The sequence below is a fragment of the Diaporthe batatas genome (genome assembly GCF_019321695.1).
Source record: "Diaporthe batatas strain CRI 302-4 chromosome Unknown Contig00019, whole genome shotgun sequence".
Taxonomy (NCBI): domain Eukaryota; kingdom Fungi; phylum Ascomycota; class Sordariomycetes; order Diaporthales; family Diaporthaceae; genus Diaporthe; species Diaporthe batatas.
In genome coordinates, this window is record NW_025408566.1 from 695,048 (window position 1) to 715,113 (window position 20,066).

General features: G+C 53.1%; 7 protein-coding genes across 7 annotated transcripts; 4 read left to right on the forward strand and 3 right to left on the reverse strand.

Moving 5' to 3' along the window:
- Nucleotides 1-1,787: 1,787 nt before the first annotated feature.
- Nucleotides 1,788-3,138, forward strand: KVR01_012507 (uncharacterized protein; the record flags this gene model as incomplete). Its single annotated transcript, XM_044791590.1, has 2 exons — nt 1,788-1,806; nt 2,216-3,138. The coding sequence occupies 2 exons, from the start codon at nt 1,788-1,790 to the stop codon at nt 3,136-3,138; spliced, it is 942 nt and encodes a 313-aa protein (XP_044638695.1).
- A 685-nt stretch (nt 3,139-3,823) lies between these two features.
- KVR01_012457 (uncharacterized protein) lies at nt 3,824-5,017 on the forward strand (the record flags this gene model as incomplete). Its single annotated transcript, XM_044791175.1, has 1 exon — nt 3,824-5,017. One exon carries the CDS (start codon nt 3,824-3,826, stop codon nt 5,015-5,017), a length of 1,194 nt encoding a protein of 397 aa, XP_044638645.1.
- Nucleotides 5,018-5,410: 393 nt separating this feature from the next.
- KVR01_012355 (uncharacterized protein) lies at nt 5,411-8,311 on the forward strand. Its single transcript, XM_044782159.1, has 4 exons — nt 5,411-5,611; nt 5,659-6,212; nt 6,261-6,776; nt 6,837-8,311. The coding sequence occupies exons 1-4, from the start codon at nt 5,540-5,542 to the stop codon at nt 7,486-7,488; spliced, it is 1,794 nt and encodes a 597-aa protein (XP_044638543.1). The 5' UTR covers nt 5,411-5,539; the 3' UTR covers nt 7,489-8,311.
- KVR01_012438 (uncharacterized protein) lies at nt 7,519-8,290 on the reverse strand (the record flags this gene model as incomplete). Its single annotated transcript, XM_044790469.1, has 2 exons — nt 7,519-7,901; nt 7,951-8,290. 2 exons carry the CDS (start codon nt 8,288-8,290, stop codon nt 7,519-7,521), a joined length of 723 nt encoding a protein of 240 aa, XP_044638626.1.
- A 1,497-nt stretch (nt 8,312-9,808) lies between the features above and the next one.
- Nucleotides 9,809-12,124, reverse strand: KVR01_012502 (uncharacterized protein; the record flags this gene model as incomplete). The annotated part of the gene is made up of 3 exons (XM_044789999.1): nt 9,809-11,087; nt 11,136-11,740; nt 11,790-12,124. 3 exons carry the CDS (start codon nt 12,122-12,124, stop codon nt 10,513-10,515), a joined length of 1,515 nt encoding a protein of 504 aa, XP_044638690.1. The 3' UTR covers nt 9,809-10,512.
- Nucleotides 12,125-15,629: 3,505 nt separating this feature from the next.
- Nucleotides 15,630-16,894, forward strand: KVR01_012428 (uncharacterized protein; the record flags this gene model as incomplete). Its single annotated transcript, XM_044787814.1, has 2 exons — nt 15,630-16,188; nt 16,317-16,894. 2 exons carry the CDS (start codon nt 15,630-15,632, stop codon nt 16,892-16,894), a joined length of 1,137 nt encoding a protein of 378 aa, XP_044638616.1.
- Nucleotides 16,895-17,704: 810 nt separating this feature from the next.
- Nucleotides 17,705-18,651, reverse strand: KVR01_012506 (uncharacterized protein). Its single transcript, XM_044782530.1, has one exon. It carries the CDS (start codon nt 18,623-18,625, stop codon nt 18,167-18,169), a length of 459 nt encoding a protein of 152 aa, XP_044638694.1. The 5' UTR covers nt 18,626-18,651; the 3' UTR covers nt 17,705-18,166.
- Between the last annotated feature and the right edge of the window lie 1,415 nt (nt 18,652-20,066).

Here is a 20,066-nt window from a genome sequence, read left to right on the forward strand (position 1 = left end):
AAGCCAAATAATCGAGACGATAAACAACTATTTGTTGTTGGCTGCTTTGCCCCATCGGAGCAGCTGAACAGAATCAGGCCACATCCGACAACGATGTGAAGCTCGAGCCGGGAGAACCAAACCCCTGGGGAAGACACAAGCACGATAAAGACTGAGCGACACCTAGGTATCGTTGCGTGGCTGGCAGCAATTGCGGCTGATGCGTCCACATGGCAGTCTGATACATGCGGCGCGGCGGTGGCACCTTAAAGTACCACATGGTAACCATGCGCTTTTTGCGGAAGAAGCCAGCATACATTCTGAGATTTCAAGGTTGGTTATGGTGTGTGGGTCAGGGGTCCGCCAAGCCTTGTTGGTGGTCATGGAGAATGTTCGGGCCATGTACGCGAAGACGAGTGCGACCAATTAACAAATGGGAACTGCCGCTGTCTCAGAAAAACGAAGCAGAGCCCCCCCCCTGTAAAATTACCCCTGTCACAATTTTTAAAGGTTTATTAAAAAGTAGTCTTTTTTATATAACTTTCTTAATACTTAACTTAAAAATATAAAGAAAATATATTTATAATCCTTATTAAAATCTCTATATATTTATATTTTTAGAATATTTATTATTAAGTTTTTATTATAAGCGGTGTAGAGGCTACTAGGTTGATAAAATAAAAAAATATACAGACCTATTAGTTAGTCTTATAAGTAATTAGTCTATAATCTTAATAATATATAAACTTTAAATAAGAATTATTTTAAAAATTTAACTTTATAAAGATATTTATAAGAATTATACTGTTTTTATTAGCTGCTGTGGGCTGAGTTCCTAATAAGGAAATGCAAAATGCCTCATTAAGCGTGGCGTGCCCCGGGCCTAGCCACACTGCCAAGACCCGGCTAGGTACCGTTGCCGCGTGCCGTCCAGTGACCGAAAGTACTATTCCATGGAGGACAATGTCCCTCCCGCCCCGCCCCCACAGCCCCAGATGCACCATGGAGGCTGCCTGCCACCGCCTGACGCCTCATATATATTTGGGGCCGGCCTTCTTAAACTTAGAACTATCGCGGGTTTGCCCCACTCAGCAACAGTTGTCCACTATTACCACAGACTAGTCAACACCACCGTCAGGCATCATGTTCGCAAGCAGCAGGAATCATGACCCGTCCTCATTCGCTCAAGTGCTCCGCCGGCGACGGCCGCGGCAGAGAAGACCAGAGCGCCAAGGAAGCACTGGCCCATCCTCCAAGTCGGTCCCGGGGCTCTCAGGCAGCTCGCCCTCAGGAGCACCCGCCATCACGGACCTGATTGAGACCGCAACCGACCAGTCGTCAGCCCTCCTCGTAGATGCAGCCCCCGCGGCTCATGGCACATCTGAGGCAAGGGTGCCTAGGTCAGAGGCCGTCGCTGCTGGGTGCACGTCGAGTATTCCAACGAGCCCGCCAACCAGCCCGCCGGTGTTCCAAGACCTCAGGTCGCTGCCGTGGACAACACGCAGTCTCCGACTCGTCCACCCAGCGACACCTCGAAAACGAAGGGCAAGCCACGGCGCCGACACGCCTGCGGATGGATCTGCGAGCAGAGATGTGCACACGCCTACAAAACGCGCAAGGACAAGTGAGCCTGGAGTAAAAGGGAGTAAGACAAGTCGGCACGCGGCCGAACCTGGCGAGCCCACTACCTCCGTATCTGGCCTGTCGGTTCTAGCCAGGGAGTACAGCTGTGGTCTCTGTTCACGACCCGTCGGTGACCAGCCAAGGAAACAGTGCCAGACTTGCCCAGACATCCATTTCTGCCTCAAATGCTCCATCAACTCGGCGGTCTTACATCCGGGACATGTATTCGATTTGGTGGAGCCCTTGGTTAGGACGACGAGTGGCCCACGTCAGCAGGAGCACGATTCCATGCGGCTCGCATCGAGCCAGTCTTCTGTCTACGGCGATGGTGTCGGTGTCCCTGCCCAAACACAGTCTTACCCAAAACAAGCGCGGCTCTCCGGCCAGGTAGAGACCAAAGCCGCCGGCACTGTGGACGAGGATAATTCTAGGCAGAACACCGGGGGTTACGATGACGAGGAAGCGCGCGAAATGCTTAGGACGGAGATTCGAATACCTCTCTGCAAGGCTTGTCAAACGAGGCTCTTCGACCTGCGTTACGAATGCCAGGACTGCCCGGACACAAACTTTTGTTCGACCTGCCGTCTACATCAGGTTGGACACGTCCTCAAAGTCGTCACTGCGCCCTTCATTGTCAGCAACCCTAACAAATCTGGCGATGGTGGGGCTGGTGACCATAACTGTGCTGTTCTCCAAGACGGGGCGGGCGAGGCTGGCGACGCCCCCACCAGCCCTGGCTCCCGCAGAGGAAGGCCCGATCAGCATGATGTCAGTGTTGAACAGCTCAATATCGAGTGTGTCTCCGACGACCACGGGCCGGATGATGCCGACGAGCGGGCCGTTAGTGGGATTGACGTCTTCCCCCGAAGCAGCAAGGAGTGCCGCCGACTCGAATTGCGAGCTAAGTCGCGGGAATTGCCACCTACCTATCCAGACTTATTTTACCAGGATTTTTCAGATATCGCAAAGACAATGGCGAAGGCGATAAAACGCATGCAGGCCGTGGTACACACTGCAGAGTACATAATGCGTACAAGACCCGCCCGGAATTTGCCGTCAGGCCGGACCCCGAAGATACGTGACAGGAGACACAGCAGGTCAAAGACATCTGGGGCAAGGACATCTTCTCAAGTTTCCCAGCCTAAGTCTCTTCTTGATTTCCCCATTGACTTTGCTACACTAGACAGCGAGGACGGTGAGCACGACGATCGCGATGTCGAGGGAAGGGGCAGTGTTGAGGGCGACGATGACGATGTTGACGATGAAGATGAGGAAGAGGCTGAGAGCAAGGAAAGGGGCAGCGGTAGCGGTAGCGACGGCAGTGGTAGCAATGGCGGTAGCGGTAGAGGCAGGAGGAACACACGACCCCGAAGGAGGAGTGTGCATCGTCTCCGCCAGTGGACATCGAGGGAACGGCGTCGACTTGCTCAGCTGAAGCAGAAAGGGTGGAACGATGATCGGATAGGGGTCGACTTGGGTCGGACCGCGAGTGCTGTGGCACAGCAGTGGCGAAAGCAGAAGTTATCCGCTGTATAGAACAGGGAGGGGGAGTCATGGATCTCGCATGTCATCAAAATTTGGGTCACCTTGGCCAACCTATCATGATTGGTGACACCATGCCGGCCGTCCATTCAATCCTTTCCCAAATTCTTGGAAGCTGAGAGCGTCAGGTTGGGGCTGCTCATCGCCCTCCGTCCCTTCTTGCTCATTGGGCGCTCGAGGGGATCACAGGCGCCATGGAAGTGGCGGCCGCTTGGTCTCCTACGCCGTGGGCAAGCGTGGTTGCCGAGGCTGTAATCCTACTGCAACTGCGCAGGCGTCAAGGCACCAGTATCATGGACACACTCTGATGCCACTGGCCACTGAGCAATGGCGCCCGACGGTCGATGGAAGTTTACCATTGGGGGCTGACGCAAGGCGCGTCGACCGGATGCCTCACAGTTGGTCGAAGACCTCTGTCATCCTTCCAAGTGGAAAAAGGACTCGCGGGCCGTGGCCCTCGACCGATATGATGCGCTGGCACGTCGATCGCGGCTCGCGACGAGACTGACCACGATCTGTTGGTCGACCATGGACCCCATCCGAGAACGTGACAGCTCCAGTATCTATATAATGCCGTCAAGTCCCAGCTCATACTCATATTAGAACAAGACTCCCATCCACACCATTCTTCACTCACAGAAACCACAACGCTTCCCACATCGTTTGCAACCAGTCCACAATGTGCTCCGCCATGAATGCCAAAAGGGACAGAGTTGAGCACTACAGAACCTACACCGAAGCCTTGCTCCAAAGCTTCTACAAGCTCAAGCAGACGACAAGAGACCATGTCGACCATGTGTACAGCTTGACTATGGGCCCACAAGCTCCTTCCACACTGGACTCGTATATGGGAATTTTGAGGGCTCTTGAATTCCTCGGGGCCGGCATAGGCGCAGTAGACCCCAAGAGTCTGCTCATATCCTTCGTCTATGAAAGAAACAAGCCGATATTCGACCTCGTTCAGGACTTTAACCCCTCTGAACTGGAATGCCAGGCGGCGAGGAGTATTTGGGGATTCCATGAGCTCAAAGTAATCACAGCGAAATGGATGCAGGGGAAGGACGAGGATCAATTGGTACTGATGGGGTCGTTTGCGATGGGCCTCTCTGACGACGATGCCAGCACAACGCCTCGTCACGTCTCCCCCAAGGACCGACAGTTCGCAAGCAAGGCCGTCCTTAAGCGGGTATGGGACCAAAACAGGACACAGAGACCATACATCCGACTTGTGCGCTCGCTACACCTGCTCGGACTCCTTGAAAAAGGTGAAGAGCCTTATCTACAAAGGTGGCTAAGGGAGAAGACCGGACTGAAGACGGGCCAGTTATTAGACTATCCTTGGGATCTATCACATCTAGAGCTCGTCGGGGCCAAGGCCGCGAAAGAACGGGCTCGGAGGTCGGCAGGCCCGCACAGAGGGACCAACACCCATGGAGGAGGCCATACAAGGAACAAGGAGGCACGGACGCAGGTGCAGAGTGAGGGCGTTCACGCAAAACTCAAGGAGCTCCTGGAGTCCGGGGAGGAAGTAGGTGCTTGCATCACAGTGAAAATCGATGGCAAGGATGTGGAGGACGAGGTCGACGAGGACGACGAGGAAATGGAGGAAGTGGAGGAAGTGGTTCGAGCTGACTTTTCAGCTAAACCTGGCGACCCTACAGCTTTGAGGCTGTTCCAAGCTGTCAGAAAGGCGCGTGAAACTGCTAAGGGGGCGAACAAAGAGGTCGTAAAGGCCTACGAAACTGTTGCTTGGACGTCCGCAGAACTGATGACACACTTGGCCAAAGGAAAGGACCATACTGACGGCTCTTTTGGTTCGAAACGACACATTGAGGGCCCCCGGCAGATGATTTATCCATGGAGGAGTACCTAATGGACGTACTGTGATACGGACAGAAGCGGCGGCAGGCAATCTTCAATGTTTGCGGATAGGCACACTGGCAGTACCTCGACGCTGTCACATTACCTCCATCCATCCATACTACCTACTTAAGTAGGTACTGTGTACGTGGTCTTTGAATTTTAGTGTTGATTACTCTAATATAGAGCTTTTGCCGTTTTTAAAGTTGGTTCATGTGATTTCGCTTGTAGGAGATTGTAGAATCATTGGGTACGTACCTAGGCAGGCATCCTGCAAGTCTACAGGTGTGATGGTGCCGTGCTGGCATGGAAGCCCAAGTACTTATGTAGGTGCTGCGCCGTTGAACCCCGCGTGCATGTGCCATACCTACCTAAGTACCTAGGTAAGTAGGCAGTGCATGCAGCGGTCGCTTATTAAAGAAGGGTCTCCTGGGAAATGCCTAGCTAATCTCGGATTTCTCTTCAACTTCCCAGAATAATCCCAACCTCGAGATCTCAACCTTTTCCTCGAGCAACGCCTTTACTGTGCACCAACATGGGCTGCACCCTCAGTGCCGTTGTAGGGGAAAGAGCTGCAGCCATCAATGATATGTTGGAAGATGATGAAGTGAGTTTCCGAATTTTAGTCAGGATTGAAATGTCTAATATAAATAGGTGATCAAGAAGCTGTTAATGCATAGCTCATCACTGTCCGACAAGTCCCGACAGAACCTGTTGTTATTAGCGGAGCGACCCCCGGGAACATCAGATACGGAGGAAATATGCTCACCCGATGTGGCCAGGGTATCCGAGTATTCCGAACTTCTGGATCGGAAGGACCTAAGACCGTTCATGCATCTACAGCCCGCCGATGTCGGTCTTGCAGGAAACCTTCGAAGGGACTTCGAGCGTTGGAAGAAAGAGCCGATGACCTTCTTCGAGGGCCTCGATATGGATACGGGTGTCAATATTGACCTCTCGGGGTACCTCTCCAGGCAAATCCATCATGCTAACCTCCTCAAAAGGGGCGGTCTCAAGGACCGCATCAGATCAAGGTTCTTCAAAGTCTTCTTTATTCAGGCTGAAAGTATCTGCCACGCTGGCTTCGGTAAGCTGGAGCAACGGATGTGGCGGGACTGGGCCAGTCGTGGTCGCACGTACAACTATCTCAGGCGGAATTTGGGTTCTGGATGCCTCTTCTTGCTACCAACCGTTGTTGGCGATACTATGTAGGTCTCCCTTAGATCCGACAGGTCACATACTTCTGACAGTTATAGCTGGGAGCGCCGGCTTTCAGCCAAGGGCAAGGAGCGAGAAGAGGTAATGCATAGACTGAGACTTTTAGGTATCACGAAAAACGCCCGCGAGCTCCAGGCAGAGACACTGGAAGAAATCATTCTAACAAAGCTCCTCGCACCCCTCCGAGTCACATCCGGTTATTCTGCACCAATGTCAACGCCAGCCAGTTCCACTGACGACGCGCAAGGCAACGTGGCTCTCGTCACGACACGAATTAACAGACAATCCGAACAAGTCTTTTACCGAATACCGATCATTTTCGACTACGACTCGCCCATCTTCATTTGCGTGCAGAACGGGGATGTCGAGGGAATGAGGGCTCTGTGGATGTCAGGCTCGGCGTCTCTCGACGCGGTCGACCCGTACAATCTTGGTTTGCTCTATTATTCAACGTATTATTGCTGGCGGAACCGAGGTATTGAGACTTCAGTCGCCACATTCGAAGCTTTGGTCCATGCTGGTGCCAACGTTCGGTGGGTGGATAATCTCGGGAAGCATGTGCCCTTTCTTCCATCTCAACAACATCACATGAGCAGGAAGTCTGACTGACCTAGTACCCCATTGGACACGATGATCGACATCTTTCTTGTAGAGTCTGCTATGAGAGGCCATTCCTTTATGGCGCTTTTAAGCAAGCTGAGTGGGCTCTTCGGGAAACCCGCCGAGGAAATTTGGTTATCATACCTGTCCTCGAAAGGGTTTACGGACTTGCACAATGTGTTGCTCAGGCTCAACGCAGACATTTCACTGGAAGAATATCTCACGAAAACGGTCTTGGACAATGGGGATCTAAGCATTCTACACGCCAGGGATCTCACAGGCAGGACGGCTCTAGATTGGGCTGTCGAGCATGGCTGGTTGTGTGCCGCGAAATCTTTGATACGCTGTGGAGCTGATGTCAGACAGAGCAGATATGGCGGCTTATCTATGCTTCATCTCGCCTTGGCTGGGCCGGTCTCTGAACGAGGAGCCTCGTTTTTGGAGATCGTAAAGCTTCTCCTCGAAAATGGAGCGGACGCCAACGCAGTAGACGACGAGGGCTGGACGCCGCTACACATAGCCGCATCTTGGGGTTCAGATTCGGCTGTGGAACTTCTACGAAAATGCTCTGATGACACTCTTCTTACATACTGTTGGGAGACTGCGGATCAGTTGGCTCAGAAGAACCGCGATGGGCAATCCTTGACCAAAAACATTTGTACCTAGTCTACCTCTGCCACACGTGGCATTTCTCCCTCATGAAGAATGTCCCGTGTTTACCAGGGCCATGAGTCCAAAGGTACATTTGCCCTGTTCTCGTTCGATGTACTCGCGAACAACACCCAGTCCACCCATAGCGAGCATGTCGTCTCCGGGCCCGAGTACCAGACCCCTATCAAGAGGGCCCTTCCGGTCACCATCCAGTTCGTACAAATGCCCGTTCCTATGAGATTGGACGAAGCACACAAAATGATAGTCCACCTCGTCCTCGGCGTTCTCTGGCACTTCTGATATCCCTTCGACCGCAACCTGTTTATACACACGCTCAAGTTCGACCGAATTCTCAAGGTACACAGATCGCTCGTGCGGCAACAGGGAGGAGCAGTCGCCGATTAGAGAGGCAAAGAATGATCCGTGACCTTCACACGTCAGTAAATCCATTGAAGTAGTAACAAAAATCATGCTTACCGACGAGATCCCGTGCGGGCCCGTTGCTGAGCGCATGGAGGATGCTATAGAGTCCACATGCATTGTTGATGGTTTGCATAAACCACATGATGTCCTCGTTATCTGCCTCGGAATGGCTGTGTGCCGCGTCTTCGCGCGCCCGCTCCTCCTCATATCGGTCAGTCGTAGGGAAGACCAGAATCAAGGCGAGTGCTGGGTGGGGTAGCAGGTCTGGATCATCCAGTGATACAACATCTTGGAACTCGAGATGATGAGAGGTGCCAAGACAGCGGATCAGTCTATTGAATACGTCCGGGTTTGATTCCAGCGGGAGAAAATGTTTTCGGTACGATGTAGACATGTTTGATGCGTGCATCATCACACGTATCCCTTGACGGCCGGCGACAAGACTACAAGTCACCCCCGCAGAGCCGCAAGTGTCACAACATCTGACCCCACTCCCCACTCCCTACTCCTTTCGCCTGAAAGCTGAGACAGTTGGTAGATGCGATGTAGCCATGCATGCGTCTGGCGCTAAAGTCGAAACCCGCAGGGATTAACGGCGCTATTCTCGAATTTTCCCTACTCAAAAGGACGCTATTCTCGAAGGCTGATCGGACACTTGTGATACGTGCACATGGCCCATGGTCGCTCCTGCACAACACATTGCTACAAAACTTCCACAATACTAAGAGTACAGACATAGACGCCTAATCTATTTGCGGAGACGAAGCCGCGGCCTGCCCACTTGCTTTTCCACATGGACCTCGATCTCGACCTGGACCTGCACTATACCCTTGGTACCATCCCAGGTTGCGACTTCCCCGCCCCCCTGCGCCATGATAGTCTTTATCATGGCTCGTCAGCATTTCAAGGCCTCTGTATAGGTGGAAACACGGGCACATACCGTACTGCCTATGCACAATTTAGTCTCGTACCTGTCTGGGGCGGACTCTTTAACTTGAGGTCCATTTATCTTCTTCAAGCTGCTCATGATGACGACTGAGGGGAGGTTGTATGAGGTTATTCAAAAAGGCCAACTGGACTATTCAAGATGGTCACACCAAGTCTAGAATGCCGAGAATGCGTTCAGCTTTTAAGTCTGAATCGGGCAGGATTCACCTAAGATCATGGGTGCCGGGTTCCATGATGTATCCCACCCTCCCTCAAGCGCACAACATCGTAAAGTTCAGACCCTTGAAGAATCACACATTCGTAATATTCGACCCCTTGTCATCTATGCAGCTGCAGGAACATGGAAGCAGCACGTTGCTGCGCGTTGGAGGCGTTGTCCACGCATTCTACGTACGGTTTAGTGTGTTAGCCATCGATGAGCAAGAACGCCTCATGTGGTGTAGCTGCTGAATTCAGGAAGGCCACATCCAACACATCGAGCAGGATCTTGAGCGATGAGTGCTTTTCAGTTCTGGAGGCCGGTCACTGCGAGAGTATATATATCCACTGTATTAACAGCATTCAATATCTTGCAACACCAAGCTATCGCCGTACGATACACTGGCATCGCGTTACAATCGGCCCTCGGGTGTCACTATACTTAAGTAAGCACAGAACTCCGACTTACAAGCAATGCCAAGTACCATGGGTTGTTGTCTTGTTACCAATAAAGAAGAGGGCAATGTTGGCGGCGCGTCCCCAGGGGAGCAAGGTAGTGGTACCAGCAGCACAGGCTCTATGGGCTCAATCGGAGGAGGTTCAGGCCAAGGAACAGTGCCACGATAATGTAAGAGGATAGATACCCTGTCCGTGTGGACCAAGCTGATCGACTCGGCAGTTCGTTTCTCCGAGCGCCGAAAAATTCTTGGAGGGGATTAGCGGGATCTTGACGGGCGGAGGCAGCGACTGACTTCCAGGCTTGAATGCAATACCTCGAAGCCTTCTTGAAGTGAAAATGACTCAAAAACCAACAGAAGGGTGAAGATGGCATCTAGATTAGTACTACATTCTATCAAATCTAAATTCTCAGCAGCATGCCGCCAACACGCGTTGAAGGAAGCCCTAAGCTTGAAGCGGCCACTTGTGAGCTTCGTTCGATCATCAAGCAGGAAGACTTCGTTGCCGTCCAATTTGACAATGACCAGTCTGGTCAAAAGAAGATTTTGGATGTATCAAAGTTGATCGAGAACACTATTTACAACAAAGCGGTGCAACAGATCGGCCAAGAGGTCGTGAACCAAAGCGTATGTACGGCCGCTTCAGATGAGGCAATACTGCTGACCAAACACAGAAGACATTGATTCGGGAGAGATGGCCGACTGACGAAATAAGGTGGCGCGCCAATGTCATCCGTCATAGATATGGCTCTATAGCGGGCTATTTCAGTGCGCTTCTCCCCATCGGTCAGGGTGCCAGCGCAGAGCCAACCCAAATCATATTCCATTCGGCAAATCGCGACCAACAAACCCAGCGGCCTTCGGTGGTAACCATCACAGAAGTGAAGTCGGAGATATATCTTTTTGACGAAGACACCAGCATCTGTGTGTCTAGGGGAGAGCTCACATACGTACTGGTCCGACTTGACAAAAAGATGCATGCGCAGCAGACCGAAGATAGTTGAAATTTGTTCTATTCACCGATAGTACCATCCAAGGAGCCCAGCCCGAAGGCTTCAGCTGATCCAAAGTCAATGCCGCCCATGTTTGCTGTCATGTTGACATCGAGATTTGCCCAGTCCGCATCCCATGTAACGACGCCCAACATAGAGTCAGCACTATCAAACGTCGCAGAATGTTCTGTGGGGTTCGTGCCGGGCTGCATTGTTCTCGAATCGGGGCCCTGTGCCTGACGTGCCGAGTGTGCCGAGTGTGTCGGGTGTGCCCTCACCCAACACGCATCCACAAGAGCAAAGTCGACCTTCATTAGGAGCTGTTTACTGCCTGAGTTGTCTGTCCACTGAGGCTTCAGATCCAAAACGGCAAAGTTGGGAAAGGCCAGGTCACGGCAAGCATCCTGAAAACCGTACGCCGAGTCCCCACCGGAACGACTCTTCACCAGAGTGACCCAGACAGGCGCGTTGGGCATTTCGTATGATCTCGGAGGCATTTGTAGCTTCCCTCGTAACGCTTGGACAGCCGAATCGACAAACTGCCCACGGATCGCAAAACTCTCACGTGCAATATCGGTAAGACGGGCCCTAATCTCTTGAATTGGGTCAGCCGTGGTCCCAAAAAGATGTCCATTTCGCTTACCGGCTAGGATGCCAAAAAGGACCGTGGCAACCGCTCCCTCGGTTTCGAGCAGTTGGTTCACGATCGAGTTAATGATGCATATCGCCTTTGCTGCGTTCGTGCTTGGGGCCGCCTTACCCTTCCCACAATTGACAAAGTCCATACAGCCCTCGAAGTACCAGCAGTCCCAAGAATCGCTTGTGGTATCCTTGGCCACGCTCTCTTTGTGGAACTCCTTTGAAAGTTCATCAAGTACCTGTCTTGTGTCTGCCTCCTCAAATCGTGATAGAATCGCCTGAATCCCGGACAGGCTCGTTTCTATGGGCTTCTTCTTCTTCAGACGATCTTGTCCTTTTACTATTCTATAGACGAATTTGTCGACCATCTCCTTACAGGACTTGCGTTCTTGTGTGTTTCGCCTTTTCGAACCCTGCTCAGCAGTTCCGAGCCGGCTCGGAAGCCCGGAGCCGATGACATCGCTCGATGCGGTGGACGTGTTATTATGACTTCGTTTTCTCGGTAGAGCCGAAGACTGACGCTTGTTGGGACGGACATCGTGCGTCAAGTTGAATGATGTATTGAGCTGGCAGCAAAGGGCATTTGGTTGTTCCCGGACGATATCGGTGCTGGGGCGAGACATCAGTTTGAGGCCAGGCGCAGCAGCCAAGTACCTACCAGCTGGCGTCAAAGGTCCACTGAAAAGGGACAATGACATCGTAGATCTTCTGGATCTGATCGTATAGTTGACCGTCTTCGAAGGTGGGCTGACACGGAGTGACGTGACAAAAGGGTCGAAATCCGTAGTTGACCGTGCCTTCGAGATGGAAAGGGGTGATGTCGATACGAACAGAAGCACAACAACCGTTATGCTTCACTGAGAAACGGATGCTGGTGGCCTTGTCCGTGTGTAACCTCGGAACCGGCCGTCTGACTTGGAGTGCCTCTGTGATCTCGAGATCGGATATAAAGAGCCCGTCCCCCTCAGGAGAGATCGGGGCCGCGTCTGCCATTTCTCCTACTAGTCCTCTTGCTCACTCCTCCAGAGACAAAGCTTCTCGTTCGTGTTTGAAGAATACACTATTCTTCAAAGTAAGCGGGGCTACGCCTAATTCCGGGACTCATCTCTCCGTACTTTGAAGAATAGCTATTCTTCAAATAAGTGGGTCACTCGTCTCCGCATTCATCCCGATCAGGTTTATCCATTCCATAAATGACCGGGTTGCGCTATCTGATGCACTCCATCCCGTGGAATCGTCTCAAACTAATCAAGGGAGAGAGCTGCAGGATCCATGTCTCCAGGAGTCTTGGACGCATCTCGGGTCAACCAATAGTCATTTCGAAGTGTCCCTGCTGAGCTCGAGCATCCGTCGGGATGCGTCCCAGTTCTTGCTGAGTTTTTCCAGGTGCTTATCTAACAAGATGACATCCTTCAAAACCATCCCTGCCACAATGCCCCCCGATGTAGATCCAGTTGTGAGGTATAGACCAAAGAGAACAGTGGCCAAGAACCCTTGTCGTAGCCCACACCCCATGATCCTGCTAGTCCTCGCCGCCGTAAACTCTGATTGGGCTTCTGCCTGACCATCACGGTCAATGGATTTACTATGTAGCATCAGGCAGCTGCAATCTGGCAGGGGGGTTCCCGCAATACATACTACTTCTGGTTTCTGATGTCCTTCTTTTCCGAGACACGCATGTGTGTGCTGAATCCGAGGTGTGTTGTCACTTTCCGTAGCACCCCGACTGTTGCTAGAGCAAGGAGTGGGACGAGAAAAGTTCCCGCTGACATGAGAATTACTGAGGCTATAGTCGGCACGAACTTGAAGAAAAAGGTATGGCCCCAACTGTCCAAGGTTTCAGATTTGCTGAGCGCTGTTCTTTGCTCGGCAGGGACGTCGGACTGATGAGCAGCCTCCAGCTGAATGAAATCGTCGAAGGCACATGAAAATTTCGTCCAGGCCAGTTTGCCGAGCCACTCCAGAGCTGTAGTGGCAAAAAGGTAACCGCCAAGGAGGGCTTGGGGAGGAACCAAAGGCTCCAGCCTAGTGCCCAGGAGGTTGACACCGATCAAAGCGCAAGAGATGGAAATACACGGAATGGCTTGAGCGCGGTACCTCGCTCCCGCCTTCAGCAATTGACAGGAGGCAGAAATTACATCACTGTGCTTGACTCGGTCGTAGGCATCACACATGGTATGTGTGGCAGCCCTGACGTGGTAAACCAGTGACGCCTGAAATGCTGGCCAGCCGTGTAAGCCGTTTTCTGACGTGTGTGCATCGTGATCATGGGCGGGTAGTAGGGACTCGTATTCATCCATCGCCGAGGTGAGATACCGCTGATTCTCCAAGGTATTCCAATTCACCTGATCATCGGCGAGGTGGCTCGACCAAAATATACCCGGGGTCATTGCTTTTTGGCTCGCGTAGAGGCGATTTATTCTACTGTCCCCAAAGGCATTGAAGAGTTCGCCTGCCAACGGCGCATGCCGGTGGTTCTAGAACTCGTTGACCGAGGTCCTTCCCGCTCCCTCTGCATCAGGCTAATCGGATCGTATGCTCTTTCGACACTCTGCATTGCCAAACTGGTTTGTGCAGCCCCTTTTTAAAAGACGACACCGATGTCTGCCGTCTCCCTCAGGCAACGACCCGAAGTTTGGAAAGAGGCATCCAAGGGCAGCGTGGTTCGCCTAGCACTTGAGGTCATGTGCAGGTATAGTTTGGTGGGTACTGTCCCGGGCCTACCTTTACCTCGTCAGAGTAACTGACTTCTTGTTGGCAGTTAGAATACAGCTGCGGGCACAGATACTTGCAAGCATCCGTGTGGTGTCCGGATTTTGTATTGAAGCGAGGCTGTCCCTTCCCAAGACCGAACGCGGAACACGTCAACCCATGGCCCATAGATAAGCCCTGTGGTACGTATGCCTCGTACCTAGAGAAGAAAATTGAGTTGGTCCAGGTCCTGACAACCAGTAGCACAGTGTCAGCCCCGCAACCCTGTGCCCTGGGAACCGTTGATTCATCGACCCAAAAGAAAGCGGGCAGATTCTCAGGGGGTTGACCAGCAATCTGTTCCTGTTATTTTGGATGTAGATCGGTGTCGAAGGACGCAGCCGGAGCAAGTTAGTAGTGCAGCATGTTTCTACCCCCTTGTCTGGCCTAAAGATCCGGAGGCTCCGACAAAAGGGAAGTGTTGTGAGGCGTGTGCCTCTCTACAGCTGCCTTTGAGCGACCAGCAGTTGCATCTCAGCCGCCAAACGGCCCACTTCGAACACGAACGGTCTCCGTTGGCCCTACCACAGCCAGTGGCGATATATCAACAGCCAGAGCAGACGGAGCCTGCCCAGCGATGCAACGAGTTATTGCCTCCTGCTTGAATTGCGAGCAAAGCTGGGAGCCGCGCCCACACGATACTCTTGTGCTGCCTGAGACGACATGGAAAGAGCCATTGGGTAGGGATGTTGAATCGAGATCCAACCTCGGATTGGTCTCCTGTGCCCAGTCTGAACAGGTGGGCACAGGTGGTACTGAAAAGTGCGGTTCTGGATCCCATCGGGTTGCCATTGTGACCGACCAATCCTTCATGATACTATACCCATCTCGGACCAAGTTTACGCTCGGGGATAGAAAGCCAGGAGCGTCGCCGCCGAGGGTAGTCGACGCCATGGATGAGTTCATTGATCGTCTGGTCAGAGACTACGAAGTGCATGCAGAGCGGTGGTTGAAGCAACATCCAGAGGTGGCGGAAAAGGACATTGTGGTCTTGGCGATAAATCTTGCGGTAGGGAAGCAATATGACTTTGACCTCTTCGGGTGCAACTTCTCGGTGGTAGCGAGACCAGGCAAGAAACAAGTGGTCTCCATGAAGGGGCACACAGATACTCTAGGTACATAGCCACGAAACAGACTGAAGTTGTGTCTTTGCGGTCCAGACGGAATAGTTACGAGGAACGTGTCCCTCGGTGATGGCCGGTCCTGTTGGCTTCGACCCAACTGATTGCGGCAAATGCGCTTCCGCCTGGCCTGCGCGGTCTGCGCCGCCAGAAAGTAACGTGTTGGATGGCGATTGGTGCCAGAGCTTGACCGGTGGCTGAGAATGAGTCCCCTTCGCGACGTTGGTCGCGATGCGGCGAGACGCTTCCCAGGGTTGTTTTTAGCCCTGGAGCCCTCAGGCACGCCGAGATTGGCGTGGCAGCTGCGCGGGTGGGTCGGACTTGGCATGTCCAGGTGCCATAGCCAGGTACTATGGCAGGCGAGTCTGGAGTCCAGACTCTGGACGAGCCCGGGGAGGCGCGACGCTAGTAAAGTACCTGTGTATCGCAGGCCCCCCTTTGCCCATGACTCGCCACCCGCCCAGCCGCCCCGCCCCACCCGACCTCCTCGGGGCCGCGACCCCTCTCTGACCCCTCAGGAGAAGGCAGATGTCCCAGACCCTGTCACCTGCCTGGTACTAGAATTCCTAGCGGCACACCCCCATCAGCTTCAAGACGGCGGTCCGCCATGGCCATGTTTTCACAGGATGCCAGACGCAGAAGTCGTTGACCAGCTGTTTAGGTCACTGGCTGGATCCCTTTCCACAGCATGGACAAGAGACCGTCTGCCGTACAGGTATCTTGAAACCTTCCACGCTGCCTCTTCTGCGCCCAGTGACGACACGTCTCGCATTTTCCTCGAGTCTGGGTTCAACGCCTGGGTGGCATATCTCATTGCCAAGCCGACAACAGCGAATGCTCAGGGACAAGCCGCTCGCCGGCGACACTTCGAGGCATTGGACCGCCTGCCCGCGAGTGAAAAAAGGAGGCTTGCCTTGAAGGTCAACGAGGTGCCACCCCACCCGACGGTCGCCAGCCTCAGCCGTTCGATGGAGCAGGAAGCTCGACCAGATGGCTCGGCTGTTGCCAATTCGAGACATTCCAAACGTCGTCGTCTAGAACACGATGACTTGTTTCCACCGTCATCCCCCGCATACCCATCACCTAGCTATTCTCAGTCGCTCAACGACAATGCGCTGGTATCTCCTGATGCTGCTCGACGGGCCGATCCGACTGTGAACGGACCCGTGCCAACTTGGACCCCTCGTAGGTCCGGCGGCTCCCTCCTCGTAACAGCCCTTGCGCTGACCAGTATTTTATAGAACCACGCGAGCCCTTGCTGACGGTCTCGTCCACTGCTGACTCTCCCTTGAGGGCCTCGCAACTATTCACAGACACCGCGCAGGGGCCTAGCAAGTTGAGCCCATCCGCAGAGCCGGAAATACTCACAGGAGCGGACATAGACGAACTCAAGATCTTCCCCGAGGTCCTGCGCGAAGCGATCAAGAGACACGACCGTGTCCCCAGAACCGCTGCCGTGACATTCGAGTTCCCCAGGGATAGCATCGCCGACGTCAATTGCTTCATGTCCATTACGATCGTCCCAGAGAGGGTTGAGCGCATCGCATCCCTCCTGTTCGATAATGTGTACCTCGCTACGAACGGAACATCGCGAGAATTGATCTTGCCCGGGGGCTTGTGCGTCTTGGCAAAACGGCTCCACGGGTGTCGTCCCCAGGTTGTCACCGATGTTCTCGGCGTGACAGTGGCAGCCGCAGTTGAGTCCGCTCCATGGCGCAAGATTGAGCTATCAGATCGCGGTGTAGATGAGGCCACTCGCTGCGTCATGATGACTGACTTCTCTGACGCGCGTGATGGTGCCGTCCTCATCGTCACACTGGGAAGGAGGGAAGCCTCCAAGATGTACGAGAAGTTGTTCAAGTCATCGAAATCAAGATTCCAGCTCCCTTAGCCCGCTGTGTATCCTTCAGTACTCCCTCTTTTTTTCCCCCTCCGTGGCAGTCTGCAGGATCTGTTATCCTCGGCTCTCTACAACCTTGCCGCCTGAAAATTCGAGGACCCAGCCCCGTGGAAGCGTCCCTTTCATGTCGCGCCCCAATATCTTCGCTTCTCTCCACTGTTGATCTTCGTTTTGTTGCAGTAGCTGCACGGTTGAACCGGCCCAGCGCACCACCTGGTTCTGCCCTTCTATCCACTTCCGGATCGAACCTTCCTTCAAGACTTGCTCGATTTCGGATGGTAGCAGCGCTGTGAAGTCCTGCCAGCCCAGCGCGGTTAGATCAGTCGAAGCTCGAAGCTCGCAGCTCGAGAGTAGTACAACGTACCGGCTCACCCATAGTCGCTTCCCGGCTGTTCTCCGCGTCGGTGGTTGGGAGTGCGTAATCGCGCTTCTCTGGCTCGGGCAAATGTCCGGGACGACAGGGTGGGGAGATGGATGAGATTCGGTGGAGGTCACGTTCCTTTACTAGCAGTCGCTTGCGACACCGAAGAGGCCCTGGTGCATGGTGGACAGAAGGCCTGCATGCGTTTGTTCAGGCAGAAATCTTGCGGCCTCGTCAGCGCGGACCGGGCCAGTCACGGAAGCTTGCCCGCACTCTGGTCTTGCGGGCCTTGTGGGCGGCGATGACTAAGTGACAGCGAGCTAGTAATTTATGCTTCTGCGCTAGTAAATTATCCCCCGACGTGTGGCTGTTGTGTACCACACCTGTGGACCGTTACATTGGATATGCCTGGGCGAGGGAAGCAACACGATTCGGAAGTATGAAGCAAAATCGCAGAGCATTTGATTTATTATAAGTTGATGACAGCCAACCCTCAAGTTCCTCGCATTTTCTGTCAAGCCAACTTCACACCCAAAGCTCCTTTGCATGCAACAGCTCGTATCACACCACGAACTCAGGATTTCAGGTGGGGCCACTAGTTTCCGGTTGCCAGAACAAGGCTGATACGTGTTGCACGAAATAGACTGACTTATCAATCAAAATGTGCAACTGGTTGATCAACAAATGCAACAATTGTAATGTCGAAATCTCAAGAAGGAGGACGGTGGACTGTGGGAATGGCGACCACCCAGCTTATGATGATGCGGGACGCACCACAGTTGAAAGGACGGGCACGTGCCAGGCTTGTGCGTATCCCTCGCCAGGGTCAGATTGAGAGAGTGAGGACGGACAGCGGATTGCACTCCAGCTGGTAGCAGAATGCATTCATTCCATGAACCACATTAATTCCTTCTCATTGTCCGAGGGTTTGAGTAGACTGGGACCTTGCCATTGGCATGGTCGATGATGAAAGGAGGCTGGCTTCCAATACCAGTCAAGTCGTGGATCTCCTGGATCTCTTTGTTGACCTCGTCCGCCAATTTTCCGGGCGCCGGTTTGGCAGTCTCGGTACCCTGTGTGCCCTTTCCGCTGAAGTGGACCGCGAGAACCGTCAACTTGTTCTCCTCGGGAAGGTGGGCAGTTCCGGCATCGTAGGCGTCATGACCGATGTCAAAGACGAGATGGATCCTGTTCCACCTCTCTACAGCGAGGAGGCGAGTCGCCGGAGCCGAACCAGATGGGACGAGGCCATGATGCTGGACTAGACGGAACGCTTCCAAGACAACCATTTCAGGATCTTCCCAGGCAGCGTTGAACAAAGGACTGTTTTTCGAGACACTGACAAAAACACGTCTTGCCATCTTGATGTGGAGACAACACAGGAGAGGAGAGTTGAGTGTGAAACACCGTCTCAGCCTTCTTAATCTACGGCCGTCAATTTGGAGTTCTGCTCAGCGCTGCACGTGATCTGCCAAGCGGGGCAACGCAGTGAGCGTCCCTGTCACCTCAAGTGCTGGCAACTACAAGGAACATCAAAGATGCTGCAGATGTCGATGAATTGCTACCCGTCACTCATGAAGTTGAAAGTACAAATATCCTGGTCATAATACGCGGAAGGCGGTGCTGCCTTCACTGCTCTACCGCTTCTCTCGCGAGTCGTCCTCCATACCTAGGTACTTAGGTACACCAATACAATGCCGGAAATACTTTTTGTCACCTTATTCAGCCACTTCCACCCTTGCCCCATGCATTACAAACCAAGCAAGCTCATCCAAAGTCAACCAAGCGTGAAGCATGACCGTGCTGAGGTTCAGTGTACCCTCCCCGTCCTCGTAGCTCGTGGCTTGGCTGACGGTACACCAAGGTGGTAGAGGCCACTCAAGCTCGTAGCTGGACAGAGAGCAGTCTTGATGACAACGGACAGGACTCTCAGGCATAGGTTCTTCCACCATTATGGATGCAACCAAAAGGAAGTGTAACGGACTTCTCATATTACACAAGGCCCAGCAAGGTTCTAGAAAAGATCAGCATAGTACAGGGCCCTGAAGGTTCAGCATCTGCTCACCTGGGATGCTTTTATCCAAGTAGACTCTAAATTGGCTGGTGCTTGTCTGTGGCACAGGTGACCCGGGACCATCTATTTGCCCAGTCCCCAAGACGGGCGAGGCCTGCTGTCGCGTCTCGATCTGTTCGTCGGTCGAGTGCGGAGTCAAGTATCGGTTTACATCGTAAGTTGGAAATGACATATTGGGCCAGTCTATTGATGTTAAAAGCCAGTTGATTCTCGATCTAGCGGCTCGACACCGGACACATATATACCCACTCAGCTGGGCTGCCTCACACCATTGACCGGAAATCACACACAGACTTAGTCGCGGGACATTTCAGGAGGCCTGCATATTTAAGATTCGAGGCCATTCTCGAATAAGGAGCGCTTCCTTCAATAGAGTGATCCCTCTGTGAGCGGAGTGGACGTGCTCTTCATCAATCGAATTGTGATTGGATCCGTCAGAGGACGATCATCTCGTCACACTCCACGCTGGGCCAGCCTGGCGTCGCCTTGTGGGCCAGTGGCCGACCTGCCGGCCCCGTCTTCTATCTATGCTACGCTGACCTACTACTGAGTCGCACTCTTGTCGTTGTGTGAAGTGGAAAAATGTGTTGGGTCTGCCTACTCCTACTCGACGAGCAAGCATCCACGGAAGGCCAAAAGCATCAACATTTCGAGACTAATGGTTTCATTGACGCTTCGCGCTCAGCCTGCGAAGAGCAAAAGGGCGGCTACCATGAAAGACTTAGAGT